Genomic DNA, 19,377 nt, shown 5'->3' with positions numbered 1-19,377 from the left:
CTATGATTACCTATGTAGACATGCAGAATACAGGCAGATCTGGAAGAAGTGACATGCTTAGAATAAGGACTGACAGCCGTGATCACCTGTAAAGTTAAGGAAACATTGTAAGCAAGAGGGGACACCACCAGCTTTGACTCCGGACATTTCTAGGGGCGCCTCAGAGGTGCTTTCTGTCCCCAAAATAAAAATAAAGTAATATTGATGGCTATCTACAAAGTGAATCATTCCAGACTGCTTGCAGACTGACGGCTGTAGTAATTGCTGTTATTATTAGCCGTTTTATGAACATTTGGAACTTGTTCAGCACCTAGATGCCTTTTAAAAGTGATAGTCTGTGCTCTATAAAGTCTAATACCATACCATACCATACCATACCATACCATACCATACCATACCATACTATACTATACCAGAGCCTAACTAGCTGCATTACCTCTCTGGTTACCCTATAACCTATATCTTTGTCCTGTATGCATTTAACTTAGGCCACAGGGATGTCATTTCACCAAAATGCCAGGGGCAGAGAAAGTGACATCACGGAACCCTTGACATTGGATGACATCACAGGAAGTGGTGTCATTTGGCCCCGCCCCCAAGTGACATTGCGGGAAGTGATGGCACATTATCTTTAATCCCTTGGAGAAACAGGAAGTAGCATCACGTAGCATTGTTCCTCAGACCACTAAACAACATGTGGTTACAATATCACTGTAATGTGATATACATTTCATACAAGAATGAATCACCATATGTAGCGTTAATATCAGTGTGTAGAGGCCCACATTACCAAATTACTGTGAATGTAAGTAGACGGCCAAGGCCAATTGATGCCATGCAATGGAAATAAAATATATGTGGCTGTTGCATGAAATGAAAGAAGGAGTGTCAACAAATGCAACTGAGCCAGAAGAAAGCAAATCTACAGCCATCCCCTGTTGGGATACGCAAAATCCAAATAGATTGTAGCAGGATATATATATATTTACAGGTTTTGTAAGTTTTATGAAGCATTTTTATTTGTTAGCCAGGAGAGAGAGAGAGAGAGAGAGAGAGAGAGAGAGAGAGAGAGAGAGAGAGAGAGAGAGAGAGAGAGAGAGAGAGAGAGAGAGAGAGAGAGAGAGAGAGAGAGAGAGAGAGAGAGAGAGAGAGAGAGACTAAATGGAGACTGAGCCAACACAATGTGCCAAGGCCTACCACACACCCACATTTCTCACTATTAGTTGTGTGTGGTCCATGGTGGCTGCATGACTATATGGCGAGTTCCCATTTAAGAACATACTCATGTTGACTTTAATGTCAGTAATTATACTATAAGAAGACCTGTCCGAACTGGCTGCAACGTAGACCAGTCCAGACACGCAAGAACACTTATCATGCTCTACTGGCACCCGCTTGCTGCCTGGGGTGCAGCGCCCAAATAACCCTGGGAATAATGCGTGCACGTGCCCCGTGGGTATCCCCTAGAGTCACAACAAACTTCTCAGCCTTTCCCAAAGGGAGCAGACGTTACTTCATAGTTAAGAAGATAAACCCGTCATACTGTCACGGGTCGCAGTGCGATTCACACGCTTACTGAACCCGCTGTCCCTTAATCTGTGGGACTCCAATTCTGGTTCAAGATAGCTCCAAACCTCGCCAGCTCTTCAGTGACTAAGTATAAAAGTGCCATTCAGATTAACTCTATTCAAATATAGTTTGTTTGGCTATCCTACAAACATGAGTTTAGTGGCGCAACACCATTGAGATGACCGGGCTTCAACCCACCCTCCCGAAACTTTGGGCTATATGGACCCAAACTGGCATTCCTATAGGGCTGTGGTCGCAGAGAACAGGACACGGACGTTAAATGGTCCCTGCGATTACTAACATAAAGCATTTCACTTTTAGCACTTGCATTCATAGGCATCCAGTTTTAGGCAATTTAAATCGTGATGTGGGGTTAGTACTTGCATGCCAGGGGAGTGATTGGAAGGCTAGAGAGGGGACAGGAGACGGCTCATTCTCACAGCAGTCCTTAAGTGGGTGCTTTCAGACTTAAAGGAGAGAGTTAACTGCTTGTAACGTTGAAGCGGCACTAGAAGAGTTTCATTAGAATGTGTAAAGAAGGTAGATGCCCCCTACTCGGGATGATAGCTAATGGGCAACACGCTCGGCTTGGAAGCAAGACGTGGAGCAACACAGGTTCCATCCCCAGGTCTGCACTTAGAAACCTCTGGGTATTAAGCGCGTTATAAATAACCAATTACATTTTCAAACACAAATATGGTTGCCCTTCCCTCACTGTCTCTGAAGTTAGCGCCTCTCCGAGCATTAGAAGGGTTAGCCACCCTGAAATGTAGATTTCGCTGTGCCCCTGCATGAAGTGGAATTTTTTAAAAGGGCACACAACACTCCCTGCATTGCGTTTTCCTGTTTTGAAAACATTCATCCAACTAACAAATTATAAGATATGAAATGATATTTATAACGCGCTTAATACCCAGAGGTTTCTAAGCGTGGACCCGGGGATCGAAACTGTGTTGCTCTGTTTCGTTTTGCTTCCAAGGCGAGCACTTTGCTCCTGAGCTATCCTCCCGAGACACTCCCTTTCGCCTGAGCACCTCTCCGGTTTTGGGCTTTCACATAGTAAACTGTATTTTGTATGTAGTCTTCCTCAACTTCACATTATCCATTTGGGCTGAAGCATCTGGGTGGCACTGGTCTGTATAGGGGAAGAACTGGTCAGCCGCAATCACCTGGCCGGTCACCTCATTAGACACCCCGAGAATGCTCGCCCACTGATTTGGTGAGGCTCACATGCATCTACACTTGGGGCCAGTTTATAGGACCCATTGACATACAAATAATAATCTGTTTTTATATAGCACCTCCTGCGGAATTCCGCCCTCTTCTAACCGCTGTTATAATAGCCATTATTATGGCCCAATTAATTAGTACCAAATGTATCTGCGCCTGGGTTAGAAGGATGGCGGGATCACACGATCATGCCGGCAATACCAAAGTACAGGCTGGCGCTGGCCCCAGATCAGAAGGGAACGTCTCTTTGCACCTGAAGATCTCAGATCGCAGATGATGACGGGGCAATAAGCGCACAGCAATCATAAAACCGAATTGCATTTCCCCATGCCTTCAGGCAAAGTTCACCTGTCAACCATTGGAAGATTAAATCGGGAACAGTCAGTCCCTTAAGCCAGGTGTCCCTCCCTTACCGAGCTGCAAAGAGGAGGCAAGGTCCTTAGCCGGGGAAAGCGCTATAAGGAACGAGCCTGGGATATCCAGAGCACAGCTACATGCAAATCTGCAGGTAAGTGGCTTCGTTGCTTTCATGGCGGGACCCCCGTAACGGGGTGAAAGCACGGACTTGTGCTTTAAGAGTTCTGTAACTTTTCGTGGTTGTTAAGGAACCAAGAAGAAGTTACAAAGCTCTTTAAAGCACAAACTGCAGTGGCGCCCGCCGCTCAGGAGGCAGCCATGGAGCTTCTGTTTTTCTTTTCTTTTTTTCATTGCCAGGCCAGGGGTCGCAAGGGGAACAGCAGGAGTTGCAAGGGGAACAGCGGGGTGGCAGCTGAAACAGCAGAGGTTGCAGCTGCGATCCCTAGCTACCTCCAAATAAGACCCTATTAGGTCTGTTAGCCCAAACTTAATCAAACCCTGTGTTAGCAAGAGGTCTGTGACCTGTCATAGCTAGTCCTGGGGGAAATTGTTCAATTCCGCTCTGCCAGCCACAGAAGCAAAATCTGCAATCTGCCGTTCCGCCACCCCTGTGTATTGAAAAGAGCAGTGCAAAGTTTCTCGTGCCGTCTCGCCTACCTAGCATGAATCAAAAAGATCTGTGTGAAGTTTCTCATGCCTTTGTGTGAACCTCGCACAAACCGGAAAGAGTGGCATTACGTTTCTCCTGCCGCTGGTTGAATCTAGTACGAATCGCGCGCAACCTACCACAAACCTAACAAAAAGTTGTGCAAAGTTTCTTGTGCCCCTGTGTCAACCTAGCAGTTAAAAAAACATGCAAAATTTCTTGTGCCGCAATGCAAAATTAGTACAGATCTAAAAGAAGCCAGCGCAAAGTTTCTCTGTTTCTCGTGCCGCTACATGAAACTACCATGGATCTAAAAAAACCTGCACAAACGTTTATGTGCCGCTGCACGAATCAAGTACAGATCGTGTTGCAAACCCAGCAGAGATCGAAAAAACACTTGCACAAAGTTTCTCATGTTGCTGCACGAACCTACCATGAATTGCAAAGGTGCTCAAAGTTTCTCGTGCCACTGCGTGAACAGGTGGAAGCAAATTCCAAAGCGGATTCAGGACTTTTTGCTTTGCGGGTGCAAATTGCAGTATTGGTTTATCATCCTGCAAATATGCGGAATGACCATGTTGCTAGTGTGTTGTTGCTGACTCTGCTTTCGGTTTGCTTGTATTCGACCGGCTGGTTTTGAGGTTTAAGGTGTTGCTTGCTTTGTTAGTGTGCTTATGGTAGGACATTGAAGCTGGGTTACAGGCATGCTGAGCTTTATAAAGGAATAAACTAAGCCTCGTTAGCTTTAGCTACCTGTATGATAAAACCCCTCCACACTGTTATGCCACTAAGTGCTGTCTATCACCTCCAGGTCAATGGCTGGTGGGTTTCGTGTAAGTGGTAGCGGGACCACAAGATGCAATAAGCAGTCTGACTTTACAGGGGAGAAGCCATTTTCGGGTATAATGTATTGCTGTGGAAGGCGGCATGGAGACAGCAGGGCCGCTCCAAAGGCTGCCAGTTTCCTGCTGTGCATTATGCAGTGCCTTTGCAGATGCCTGCGGTGGGCTTGCATCAAGGCTGTCAGCTGTGTGAGGAAACGAGGCTGAAAGCTGAAGAGACAGTGTTCAAATGGACCTGCTCACAAAAGGTGTGCATAGAAATACTAAAGAGAGGGCGCAGTCAGGGAAGAACCTCCCGTTGCCCTGGAGTCCAGCTTTAGGGGGAACCGGAGCGCTTAGTGAATTGTGGGCCATTTTGTATGTCTTTTACAGTTTTCTTCTTTTCAAACAAATATTGTGCACTATTGCTTTTCACTGGGGAGTTGGTGCAGGCTCATTGTTTTGCATTGCTTCATTTTAAGGGGAGTTGGAGAAGGTGACTTGTTGTGTCCCATTGCGTTTTAATGGGGAGCTGGGGCTGAGCATGCATGCTACAGGGCGACTTACAATGGGGTAGGGGAGGTTCTGGAAAGGTCTGTCATGGCGTAGAATGTATTTCAATGGGGGCTTAGTGAAGGTCCCTCTGTGTAACCAATTCAAATGTGAGGTGGAGGAAACCCTCTTTCTACTCAATATATTAGCATGGGGTGTTGGAGAGCCCTTATTGTGCCCAACGCCTTCCAGTGAGGAGTTGGAGGGGGTCCATCCTTGCACCCAGTGCACTGCAGTGTTAGTTGGGGAAGGGGCTAATGCTTTTAATAGGAAACTACAGCATACACAGGCATACATAGGCAGTGGAGATTTTGCATTTGTGGGTGCCTGACAAGAGCATTGATATTAGTTTGATTAATGTGACCAATGACTATGAAAGGGGGGTTGGAGCATGTTCCTTATTGTACCCAATGCATTTCAATGTGATGTTAGATCAGGTCGGTTATTTTACACAATGTTAGTCGGTTATACAATACATTTCAATGGGAGGTTGACCCTCCAGGATATGGCAAATTCTGCGGCACAAACCTTTGGGCCTGATTCATGGAATGTTTTCCTATGGGAGTGTGCCATTATAAAACATTTCTATGAATCAGGCCCTTTATTTATGGCACATTTCTTATTAACTGGAGGGTGTAAGATTGGCACATTGCAGGAAAGAAGCAGCGTGCAAGCCTACCAGGGAGCCAAGGTGTCACTATTTGTACCGTTTGTTTCAATTTAATAGCAAGAGTCCCAGATATCTCTGGCTTGGCAGAACAGTGTTTGTTTTGGCTATGTTTTTAGTTTAATGTGCATGCTAATTTAATATCATTGACAGTATCATTGTAATGCTGAAAATATTTCACTTCTATGTTCTCCAATCTCCATCCACCCACACACTTCTGCCACCACCACAACTCACGTGTCTCACTAATTCCCCATCGCAACTTGCATTCCCGAACCTCTCACTCTCAGGTATACACATGCTCACGTTCTGTGACACTGCCAAGTCTCAATTTACACGCCACAGCCCCAGTCCCTGCCACACTCCAAATCATGCTCCCAACTCACACCTTATGCTCCCTAATTCCTCCCACAGTATACAGTCATTCAAACTTTCGTGCTACTTCTGCATCGTGCATCCTTTCTCCCATTCTTTCACACTCTTCCCTCATCCTTTCTCCCAAGGAGGCAGCTCACTGCCTCTTTCCGGTCCGCAGCTCCCTCTCTGATGTCTGCCCCACCGGCGCACTGCTTCCTCTCTGCTCTCTTGCCCACTGCTTCCTCCTCTGACGCACTGCTCGCAGTCTGCTTTCTTGACTACCACTCCATATCTCACCCATCACCCCCCTCTCCTGTCCCTCTCATATTGTGACCGTTTTGTAATGTTTAATACATTTAGATTTTGGCCAAGATACTAAAAAAATGGGGCAGCTAAAAATAGAACAGTTGATATGCTATTTTTAGATAACCCATTTCTGGAAATGCGCAGGTCACCTTATTCTCAAAGTGACCTGCGCATTTCCACAGGGCTGCGCTGTAGCGCAAATGATGCACTGGCCAGCTGCCTTGACTACCTTCGTGTTGGAAGCGCTCTCCCAACAACGTTCTACAGGCTCCCAGCTCATTTCTCCATGATGGGTCTTTATGGAGCCTGCCACTGTAAAATGCGACCCAAAAAGCATTTCTATCCCATTTGAGGAACAGCGGTTCACAACTCTGCTGTCACACTTAAAAAAAAAAAGAAATTGAAAATGACATGACCAGGGCAGAAAAGACCCTATCAAGCAGTGGCACCCAGCGAGGGCCTATTCGAAGCAGACCCATAAGGGTGCCTACAATTTCTACACAATTGAAAGGGCATCATGTGTGTGAATTTGGGATGCCCTTTTAATTGCATAAAGGGGAGAAAAAGGTCACCTGAATGGGCGCATATAAGATGCGCCCATTCAGATGCCATACTGTATGGGGCTACTCTTTCTTTGACGCAAGTGGTGAGATGTGCTTCCACTTTTCATATCTTGTGTCCCCAAAAATATTTTAAGAACCATAACCCCTTGTGCCTTTTATTTATTTTTTGTAAAAACTGCCGTTTTCATGGGTGTTTTAGCAAAAACAGACATTTTTGCACTTAAAAAAAAAACAGCCATTTGTGCTGCATTTGGCGGGATCGCTAAATCGCTATAAACTGGAGGATCTTTGACTAGGAAACTGGTGCTGGTTTCTTATTGCACCCCATGCATTTCTGCATGTAGCCGCAGCAGGTCCAGTACTGTACCCTTCCAATTGGATCTTATGTCTCAGCGGCCCCCAAAGTACCCATGACCTGAATTTTCTAGAAAGTTTGTTTGTTTGTTTATTATATTTCTATAGCGCTCCGGACCCGGAAGTATAAGGGCGCTTAGTACAAGTTACAAGGCACAGTAACTTGTGGGTCCCACTTAATAGGGGGTCAGTGGGTCAAGTGGGTCAGATTGAACAAGTGTGGTCTTGACTTGACTTGATAACAGCTGCTTCCACATTCCACTTTTATTCGTCTTTGAGTTCACATGCATCTATTCATTGTCTGTTTCTTCTCCCTCCGCAGGTACCTGGGTAACCTTCGGCTCACAGATCTCAGACGAGGTAAAGCATTCTTTTTGATAGGAGTACTTGACAAGATATTCCAGATTCGAGGGCTAGACTGCAGCGTAACACTGCCATGGGAGAGTTGACCCAGAGTGACACAGGTTTTGGCATCCATCTTAGGCCCAGACTCCATTTTGTATAGAAGACACAAGCATACCTGGTAGTGGACAGTCCTCAGGAGGTTAGATGCATCCAGCTCTCTCTACCAATTACTGCAAATTCACCCTACTGGATACATTATACATATCACCCCAATGATTTGGCTAACAGAATGAGACGCCATCTTGTGAGCAAGGTCCTGACAGGTAACCAACATGATTGGAATGTCTCTATTCACTAACACAGCTCCTGGCTGTAGGATAGCTGATGCCACACAGAGGAAAGAGGGACGTTCTAGATCGCAGGGCTTTAAGAGAGCATATGCTGGTTCTTCCTATTGCCAGGTTTGAAAAACGTTATAGGCTTTTATACAGTATTCAAAGCTGCAATGTATTATTATGTTATCCCACATTGTGTACGTATTACACACTGCATGGTTCCCTGAGGTTTCATTGGATACACTGTGGAAAGTTTGCTGGTCCTTTGTCTTATTATTTCCATCAATAAATCCTTGGTTGTAGTCAGTGGTGTAACTTCGCTGAAATTGTTGGGGGAGGACATTACATCTAAAGGAAAGGGGCCCCTGCCAAATGAGGGGGTCAAATAGTGTGCCACAAAAGTTGGGGGGGACAAACACCCTTGTCCCACCCATAGAATTACGCCCATGGATCGTGAGCAACCAGTGTGTGATCGCAGACTTTCTTACTGTCCTTTTTGGAATGTGATTTTTGGGGTCTTAGACCCCGTGGGGTCTCATGATCACAACAGTGATTCCTGAATGTGTCAAGTTTCTTGTCTGTAACACAGAGCTGGAATCGTGAGTCTCCCCAACAAACCCCACGGTTCAACTGCTTTGCTGTGACTCTTGCTGTAGGTTATTGTATTATGCATTAAAGACTTTAATGGTAGGCAAGCTGCACTTTGTGCACTTCTTATAGGTATGTATGGGATTTATAAAGCGCAAACCTAGCCGGGGAAACAACGGAGTGCTGCATATAAGGGACACACCCAAGGGCTTACAAGTAACGCTGTGGGGGACAAGAGAGAAGCTGGGAGGACAAATGGGGGAGCAGAGGAGGGCAGAGCTCCAGAGGGGGAGTGGAGAGATTGGCCAGATGTTCTTTGGATTGTAGGGTCTTTTCCTATACATTGCTCTTTATGTTTCAGAGCACACAAGGGTTAAGCAACACAACTGTAGACACATATCTATGTATTAATGTACATGTATCAGACACCACCAGGATGGAGGGGCACGCTGGATGAACACTTTTTTAGACATGTATCTGTTGGTTTTACAGGGTAATAACTGGAGGTAGATTCAGGGGTTGGAGTAATAAAACTTCAGCAATCGGAGTGATATACATACTTTGGGCATTGGAGACACACATATGACGAGCATAATTTGAGGGTAGGTCGGAGGATGCTCATTGCTCTACTATTCCTTTATATGTCTAAAGTTCACGGAGCAGTTGCTATGGGGAGCTATAGCCCCAGCTCTTTTGGATTTGAACCCGGATAGAAGCTCAGGGGCTACAACCAAAGGCAAGCTAGCCCGAGCCACGACAGTCCTGACATTATCATAGCCCGGATCTTTTCCAGACGTAGCTGCATACATCTTTCGGTTAGGGTGAAAGCAAGTTTTGTGCAACTGTTGACTGATTGTCTAGCCTGTGCTGCATAAAATATCTTACTCTCTCACTCATCACTCAGTAGTTTCCTGCTTTTCCAGTGGCTCCAGATTGAGGTTCTAGATATTCCCACAGCTGAGGGCTCTTTATCTGTAGGCATGTTTGTATGTGTGTTTTGGGTCTCTAGCCCCGTTATATTGTGGCAAAAGATGCATTAATATAAAGCTTCTGGGTGTGTCCCCATTCTAGGGAGCTCGGGAGGATAGCTCAGCAGCAACGTGCTCACCTTGGAAGCAAGATGACACGAAGCAACACAGGTTCGATCCCCGGGTCCGACCTTAGAAACCTATGGGTATTAAGCGTGTTATAAATAACATATCATATATCATATCTAGGCAGGCTGGAGAAAAAGGTGGTGATGCGGGAAAGCAGATAGAGGGGGAGGGAGATTGAGGAGATGAGTGGGTTTAGGCCATCTTGCCTGATCAGTAATGTCTTGAGCGTAATAACACAGAACCGTCTTGAAGAGCAACCTGTAGGGAATCTGGTTTTCAAAAAGCCTAAGTGGAGTAAGTAGAACTTCTGAAGCGTGGCCTCTTTACCATGAAAAGCATCTGCCGTACCTGGCTTACCTCAAGAGGCTTTGATTTAGCAGTTAGTTGCCAATGGCAAGGACCTGAAGCTATATTTGACCTTTCTACCTAAGGGCTTTGCGTGAAAAGTTGTGCTGGCTAATTTGACCCTCCAGGTAGTAAAATCCATTTAGCATTAGGCATGTAAAGGTATTGGGTTTTGAGTTGTATATAGTTATGGTTACCAGCTGACTCCATGCCACCAAGGAACATGCCCCAGTTGTGGGCTTTCATTTCTCTGTTAATTGCATTCTGGGAGTTGTAGTCTTGGGTCACATCAATTGACTAAAATTTACTTCCCTCAAACTAAAGTAAAAGAAATGACCAGGACTGGAATAGAGCATTCTCGCTGACACTTCCATCAAACTAAAGTAAAAGAAATTACCAGGACTGGAATAGAGCATTCTCGCTGACATGAAATCATGTGGTGACCTTATATATAGTATGACTTATGACTTTTGCACGCTCCCATGCTAACAGCATGACGTTTCAAGAATTATTTAATGTTGGAGGAATTGCATAAAGTTGAAAACACTGCTTGGCATATCATGCCATAGCCCAAAAAAATTGGATATGGCAGGGTTGTCTAACTCCAGGCCTCGAGGACCAGACACATGTCGGATTTTCAGGATACCCCTCTATAATATTCATGAGATAAATGTACATACAATGATTCTAAATGTATGCACATTTATTCTTATGAATATTAATGAGGGATATCCTGAAAGCCCGTCAGGATTCTGGCCCTCGAGGCCTGGAGTTGGACAAACCTGGGATATGGGATAACCGGGGGCGTGGGAGTGAAGGCTCGTGTGTATATGTACTGTCTTAGTAATTGGGGGTGATGAGTCAAGACCTCGACTTTTGGTGTCCTTGTCCTTTCCTCCAGTAGGGCTTCCACATGTTGCTCAGCATTTTGATCTTATCCTTGGCTACCTCTGGTGGAGGGACTACAGGGCCTATGGTCTGGATCCCTGATGTGTCCAATTCTTTTCTGAATTCATAGTCTCGTCAGTCACTACCGGCCAGCTCAGCCACTACCCCCCAATAGTATGGGGGGGACACCAGATTCACCAAACAAAACTCAAGGATCACCCCCATTAGAAGGGAAAGTCCACCACAATGGCACTGCATCTGAGGGTCATACATCCTTGCACAGGACCTTACCCTGTCCCATGCGCATTAGTAAGAACACTGGTATCGACTTAGTCTGATCTGCTGCAGTGAGTATGCAAGGATTGTATCAAAGCAATTGGTGGCCCAACAGCGTCAGTTTGTGTATTTGTTTACATGCCTTTTAAAGGTTGGAAGACCTCTACAGAACTCCATGCTGTTATACAGTGCTTTATATGTTGACAGATTGCAGTCATTGTTTTTGTTTTTTTTGTTTTTTAGGTGGCAGAAAATTTGATGACCATCGCCTATGAGAATGGAGTAAACCTGTTTGACACAGCTGAGGTGTATGCCTCGGGAAAGTAAGGTTGGAAAACGGCATGGAGGAGTGCGGATGATGAGAGAAGGCGTGGTTGCCCAGAGAGGGAGGTGTACAGTGAGAGAGGGAGGCAAGAGAACCAATGAGATCAAGAGAAAAAGAGAGACAGAAAGAGGGGGAGAAGGAAAGTGGGTCTGGAAGAGTTGGATTGTGGTTGTGGGTAAACTACTTAGCCGGGCCTAGAAGCAAGTGTGGGTTTACATCTTAGAATAGGCTTGGAAGCAGGTGTGGTTTGCAGAATTTCTGGGCTATACCTGCAAGCATGTGTGTTTGGGGTATGTGGGTCCCTCTGGGTCAGGCCTGGAAAGCCTGGAAACAGGCCTGGGTATAACCACGTGGACACTGCTCATCCAGGCCTGAAAGCAGGTGTGAGGTTAGGGGCGCTAGAACACCTGATCAAGCCCTGGCAACAGGTGTGCTCTTATGGCTGTTGAGAGAAACCAGGTTTGTGCATCAGTTTCGGATGCTGGTAAACAGAGGTGATTTATCCATTGGCTTGCATGTCATGAAAACACTTTCAGCCTCTGACCCACCTAATTGACCTGACTTGCCCTCCAGAACTTTTACCTTTATTGATCACTGGTCAATTGACCTGGAAAGATTCGAAAAGCAATAGGACAAGGACTTCTTGCATACTTATCCTACATCTTACTAAATGATGGCCCCTTTCATTTTACCCAATGGTCCATTCTTTCTGTTCATAGACGGAAGTGATGTGTGGTGACGTTCTTCAGATCAAGCGTGACCTGACGAGGGGCTTGCACCTCTTCTTCCAAGAGTAATTCCGATCTCGTCTCCTCAGCCGAGGGACATAGCTCCACCACCTCCATGACATTGTCCGGTTTTAATCAACAAGCCATTGTCCCATGATCCTCCAGTTCATGCAGGATCATGACACTGAGCTCTGGTGTGTGACTTTGCTCCAGTAACCCAAAGAGACCGGAGCCTACATCCCTTAATCTGTGTGTGCAAGTGGTATCCAGTTCGTGATCAAACAAGTACTGACTACAGCCAACATAGGGAGAGCCGGCCTAATACTGTCTGCCTGAAAAGAAAACCAAGGGGTGTTAGAGTGGCATGTCATTATAGGGCAGGGCAAATTTACTTTATTTCATATAGGTTCCCCTCCTCCAAAGAAACCCCCTTGTGTCTCCCCGATATGTATTATTTTATTTTTGTACTGAAACAATAAACTCCCACATAGCCCTAGTTATGCCTCTCGGGGGCTGCATTAGAAGCAGGTGTGGTGTTAGGACACTAGGACATCTTTGAGCCAGCCCGGGCAGAGTTTTAGAGTACTTCTGAATTCGGCCTTGTCACAGGTCTAGGATTATGGCCGCAAGGACATCTCTAACACACTCCTGGGAGATGCTTACACGCAGGTGTGAGGCCCCCTTCAAATAAGCTTTTTACTATTTATTGCACAATGTGATGCAATGTTATGTAAATTGGTCTCCTTTAGCATCCTTCCGCGCCATTTCTACTGGTCTTGCTGTGCCTACTATGTGGCCCGTCGGAACCTTAAGGGCACACAGTAAAAAAAAAAATCATGGTTTTATTATTTTAAAAACGTACATTGTGCTACAGACCTAATCTTCAGAGCCACGAGAAAAGGGCTGGGGGCGGTCTAGGCTCTGCGAGTGGAAGCACATTTTTTTGGAAGGTCCTTTCGTTTCTTTTCAGCTCTGTACTAAGGTTCATCAATTATGTATAACTTTTGTATTGCTTTCATCTGAGCTCATAACGTTATAACGCCTCAGGCTACGAGGCTCTGTTCCTGCACTCCATGATAATTAGACAGTAGAGCTTGAAACTGTTGAGCTCCTTTTAAATTAACTAACAGAGAGAAAAGATGGAAGAGGAGCAGTCCAGAGGAGAGTTACCACCATGGCGACTTTTTCATGGCGACATTGTAACATGGAACTGGTGCGATATCCAGTGGTAATGCCGCTGTGAAAATGGCTGCCAGGTGGTGACATTTCCCTACAAAGGCACCCTCCAGACAATAAAACACTTTCCCCAAATATTCTAGGATTGGAGGTAATAATATATAATTATACCCCCCTTAGAATATTTGGGGAAACAATTTTAGGGGTCAGGAAAAAAAGTTGGCAACCTGGCGACTCTTTGACAGCGACATTATCACATGGAACCCGTGGTGCATGGTTTGGGCAGGGAGCTCTTTTAAGACATTCCAAGGGCTTCAGTCAGTATATTCTGGCAATGAGGATGGAGCCAGGAGATGTGTTAAGCACATTTAGGCATCTAGAGGGGTGTACATAGAAGAGAGGCAGGCAAAGGGGATGGGATATTTAATTAACTCCGGGATATAAATACAGAAGGAGAGTTAGGCCAGATCCAGTAAAAATGTGACTCATTTCTATGAGTCTCCCTGTCTGTTCCTCTTGAGCCCCAGCCACACCAGGGTTTTGGGTTAACCACTTACTATGTAATGTAATATAATTTAGGCTCACTGTATTCAAATGTATTTTTGTGTGGCGATCTTGAAAATATGGAGTGGAATTTTCTCTTGAGGACCAAACTTGGATGTAAGCCGGTGATTTACAGTTCTTCTTAGAAAAGGGAGACAATTGTATGGTCCCAACATTCACCAGGAGTGAAGGAACCAAATCAGCAACAGAATTCAGGGAGCACCCCCAGAGGGGGATGGAGGAGGGTGAGCCAAAGGGCTGAGAATCACAGCATTTTATGAGGCAGGAAATGAGCCGAGAGCGTTACTGTCATTATCTGGTTGTCCATGAAAAGATCGAATAGAAAATACTGAAATACTGAGGCAGAAAATGCCAAATTTGTTTTAATCAGATTTTCGACTTCAAATGCGGGAGATCACTCCCCGCAGCCCCCCCCAACTTCCCACTCCCCTAATATATCCCCTTTACCCCACTCCACATCTATCAATTTGCTAAAAAGTCAAACAATTTGCATTAAAAATTTGGACATTTTCTGCCTCGGTTTTTTTTTAAAATTCAGATGTACCTGCGGATACCTCATTATCTCACCTCACTATCTGTGTAGATATGCTATGTACCTATAAATCTGTATATAGTTTACATTAATACTTCACTACGTATCTGTGAGTCTTTGCATATATCAATGCAGTATCTTACTTGGCCTACTGTAAAATAAATATGCCATCTGTGTCCGAAAAACTGTACTCTGCAAGGGCAGCCCACTCTACCGTTTCAACCACTCTCTCTGTGTAACCTAAAACAGTACAGAGACTTTTGCCCACAGTAGGTTTCTTTTCGGCCCCCACAGTGGGTGGATTGTATTCCGCAGCCTAGTGGCAGGAACAGAAGAGGCCCTCTGGCACCATCTTGTAGCTTTGCAAATGTACTCCACACATGCTTCGCCCAGTAACAACTCAAAGTGTGTTGTATTTTAACAATAGTAACCATGTTGCTCCCCTTCTCTCCTTTCATTAGGGCTGAGCAAACTCTGGGGAACATCTTGAAGAAGAAAGAATGGAGGTAAACACCAACTCTCTCTCCACCATTTAGTGGTGGTTCACATTGGGACAGCAACGGATTTACAATCAATGTGTTTCCTTTATAATGGCTTCTATTCTTATTTACAAAATGTTTAACCTCATGCAAAAATCAATAGAGCAATTCATGAAAGTCATTATTACATTCACATGTGCTGTCAGTTTCAGAGAAAGTCTTATGCTGATTGGTACATTCAGTATTAGAGGCTATCTAACTGGCTAATTCAGAGATTGGGGATGTTAGATGGGAGCTGAAGCTTTTGATTTACTCTAAATTTGCATTCAATGTTTTTAATAATGGTTTGTGGCCCAATCACCAATTTACTACCAATGGAGCTTGTACCACATCTAATTGATGCCTGAGATCCTGCAAGGTGTGAATTGTAGCAGGGATTACTTGCTAGGTCTATGTCTAGGTTCTTGTGGTAGTGATCGTCCCGCATATCTCCAGTGACCTCTTCCACTTCCGAATGGTTTAAGAACTCCCTTCTCGGAGCAAATGGGGAACTCATGGTTGCATCTCTCTCTTGGAAGGTGCCCTTTATTACCGAGCAGTGCTGCTTCTTAGGAACAGTGCCTGGACGTCTTTGGAGGTGGGAATGTCTTGTATCGTTGGACATTTTTTCATATATCTGAAATGCCAAAGTGGTTGGTGACCATAGGGGGTCATACTCTGAACATGCTCGGGTATTAGTCCCGTACTATCCCTTACACACAAAGAGCCACAGTAGTTGCTGGTTCTGCCCATCTCTTACATACATCACAGCAGGGAATACACTAGAATACATTTTCTGCAAAAAAGGATCTCCATTGGTTGGTGCTTTGGGCTATTTCTTGTGACATAGAGGGGCACGTTCTTAAATCAGTTGGAAATGCGCTCTAAAAAAACGAGCACCACAGTTTGGTTGCTTGGTCCATGTGGCAAGTAGTAAACAAGGCATGACCTTGCATCCGTTTGGATATGTTCTCTATACATGCAGAACCACAATGCTTGGTTATTTGGTCCATCTACTATATTGAGATCAGGAGATGCACTTGAATTAGTCGCACTCCCATCGTGGTTGGATGTTAAGTCCAGCAGTTGGGCAATAGGCAGACAACACTATTCAATCTATCCCAGAATACTCCTTATACGTGAAGAGCCAGGGGAAGGGGGAGAGGAGTTCTTTGGCCCATCTTCTGAGTCATACTTGGGTCGCTTGAGCGGTCCTGGAAATGTCTCTAACACATGAAGATCCACAGGAGGTTTTGTTGAGTCCAAATCTTGAGTTACATTGGAGGGCATATTTTGCATATATTTCATAGATCTTCTGCATGGAAAGTCACTGGGGTGGGTCTTTGGGTCATCTCCTGAGTCATAATCAGGACATGCCCTTAAATTTGTCTGGATATGTTTACTAGACAAAAAGGGCTGCAGTGCTTGTCTTGTTCTGTCCATCTCTCTGGCCATTACTGGGACATTGTTTCACCTTCTCTGGGATCATCCCCTACACGCATAGATGCACAGTGTTTGCTTTTTCTGTCCATCTCCTAGTTTATTGTCACAGGATGCGCTGAAGACTGGCAGTAGTTGGTTGTTCAGCCCATCTGTGGGCCACAGGCAGCAAACCCTCTTGCATTGGACTGGCACTGTCCTGCATGTAGCACATAGGTACAGCGTAGGTTGTTGGCAACGCTTGGGTCCTTGGGCAGAGGGTGCTTTTCCTGCGCTTGCCTTTGATTATTTCTTATACATGAAGAACACGTTCCCAGTGGAAAGATCTTTTTCTGAAGACTTTCGAAGGGCTGGAATACCGAGAGAGCGGGTGGGAGGAGGGGGCTTGGGCTGAAATCCCGTGGGCGAGGGTGGGTGTGGGGTGTTGAGGGGGGAGACATTTTTAAAAAAAAGGGATGATCCACATTTTAAAGGTCTGAGGAGAAAAAGACCTGTACAATGACGGTTTTCCAATCAAAAGAATATCGGTCAAAGTAAAGCGGTCTTTTTCTCTTGAAAAAGTAAATTTCCCGTAGAACCAAAGTACCACGCCATTTGATTATGAGAGTAATAGCATGATGTGGCCTGTAGCCCAAGTCCCATGGAATGCTCAGTGTGGGATCTCACAGTGCCACAAAGACGTCAACCAGCGGGGGCACCATTTATTAGACTCTACTAGTACTGTGGAGAGAGCTGCTTACTACTAGAATACACCCCACATCTACGCGGGACCTACTGTTCCTCAATGGGCCATGTTGTTGGACTATGGGCCTCATTACACAGACGGCGGTAAGGGTTAACGGTCACCGTTAATGTTACCGGTGACCGTTAACCCTTACCGCCTTACTACGAGGTCCCTTTGCGGGTTGGAGACTTTAACACCTGCTTTTTGCAGGCGTTAAAAACCAACCCGCAAAGGGACCAGGGAGCTAATTACGGTACCGCAATTTACGGTGCCGTAATTAGCACCTTCCCCATTCCCATTATGCCCTATGGGGCAAAAATGGGAATGGGGAAGGGCAATGGGGGAAGGGGGAATTACCGCCCCACCAACCTTGGAATAGGGCGGTAATTCCCCTTTCCTCCAAGGCGGTGCCAGTATTTTACCGGCATGGACCAAGGTGCTAATAGCACCTTGGTCCACCGCCTTCCGTGTAATGAGGCCCTATGCATATGGATGAAGTTTAATGTTCTTGTTCTTCCAACAGGCGCTCCAGCTACGTGATCACCACCAAGATATACTGGGGAGGACAGTGAGTATTCAACGCCTGTGGGCGACTGTAAACATTGCCTTGTGCCAAAGCCTAAAATGGATTTCCTAATACCGGGCATCACACACACATATGCATTCGCATACCACCAACCACTACTCACACAACCACTACTCACACATCTACACCTATCTCTGCCCTGTACATTCTCCATCTGCAGTCCCTGCTCCTACACCTGTATTGGGTCCCCGCCCTCCCCCAAACCGCCACACATCTTTGCTAATGCACCACAGCACTGACCTGCAGCATCCGCTGTTAATTCACAACTGTGAACCCCATGGAGGGTTAAGTGATGCACCCCAATGTTGATGGCTTTGAACATGCAGGATTGACGAGCTAATGGCCCTATTCCCCTGAAGCAGTTAACCTACCCACCCTATATGAGCATTACAATCTATATCCCAAAGGCCTGTTTTTACTATTGATATTTTATGTAGTAATTTGTATTTATTGCTGACATGTTACGTGCTAAATGCAACTATGAACTGTCTGGATCTTCCTGAGTGAAGAGGACAAGGGCAGAGGGGCAACAGATCGTTGACAAAATTAGGAGAGAATGTTCACATCAGGTAAGTTCAAGATTGACCGTACAGTAAGTGTTTAGGAAGAAATATAGGAGAAATGCCAGGCGGGTGCAAGCAGGGAGGTAGGGCGAGAGGAAGAGTGCATGAAGCGAATGGGGGTAGGGGGGTAGAGAGACCAGAATAGGGAATTTATTCAATCAGGCTACAAGGGGGAAAGATGGTTTTCTTCAGCCCTTAGACCTTGTGGGCGGGGGCTCCAGGCACAACACCAGCTCTGAATTGGAATATCCAAGACATCTTGAAGGGTGGGACTTCTTGGTCTTCTGGATCAGGTAGTTTAGGGGAAGAATCCCAGAAAGCTCTGTGCAGGTTAGGGTTTTAAATTCTATGCATGTCTCTACAGGGAGCACATGTAGAGCAATGAGGTCTGGAGCTGTGTGGTCACTGGGTTTTCAGGCACAGGACCAGTCTGGCGGCCTTGTTTTGGGCAATCTGCATTTGGTGAATAAGGTGTTTATGGAGACCAAGGTAGAGGCTTTTACCGTAGTCTGATCATGAGATGATGTTTCCCGAGGTAGCGTTCACTCTTTAGGACTTGCTCATGGGTAGTATGCATCTCAGAACATGTAACTGGGAATGAGATTCTTTTGTGACCTTATCAATCTGGTGGTAAAAGGAGAGGAGCCTGTCAAATGTGAAACCCGAGTATTTAATAGTGCTGGAGAGAATGAGATGGGAAGGGCCCATGGAGGCAAGCCAGGCAACAGGAAGAGAAGGTCAATCAAGGGCCAAAATGGATGATTTCAGTTCTTGATACATTCAGGCAAAGGTTCTTGTCACACATTGAGTCTGGGAGATAATGATGCTCGAGTCCAGAGATGAACCTGTGAGCTTGAATCCAATCTGTGTATCACCGCATAAGTCAGGAAAGTGGCCGTCAAGGGAGAAATGATATTACCTTATA

General features: G+C 45.5%; 1 protein-coding gene across 2 annotated transcripts in view; it reads left to right on the top strand.

Moving 5' to 3' along the window:
- The window catches only part of LOC138567844 (voltage-gated potassium channel subunit beta-3-like), a 582,138-nt gene that overhangs the window by 486,501 nt on the left and 76,260 nt on the right, over positions 1-19,377 (top strand). For both annotated transcript variants that reach the window (XM_069646336.1, XM_069646338.1), the window contains exons 3-6: positions 7,745-7,782; positions 11,540-11,619; positions 15,083-15,127; positions 17,827-17,871. In XM_069646336.1, the coding sequence (XP_069502437.1) occupies positions 7,745-7,782; positions 11,540-11,619; positions 15,083-15,127; positions 17,827-17,871 (208 nt within the window). The remainder of the gene's footprint in view (positions 1-7,744; positions 7,783-11,539; positions 11,620-15,082; positions 15,128-17,826; positions 17,872-19,377) is intronic.

This window comes from Ambystoma mexicanum, chromosome 1p (assembly GCF_040938575.1).
Source record: "Ambystoma mexicanum isolate Mex_15411 chromosome 1p, UKY_AmexF1_1, whole genome shotgun sequence".
NCBI lineage: Eukaryota > Metazoa > Chordata > Amphibia > Caudata > Ambystomatidae > Ambystoma > Ambystoma mexicanum.
The sequence above is the reverse complement of the archived record's forward strand: the minus strand, read 5'-3'. Positions and strand labels throughout refer to the sequence as shown.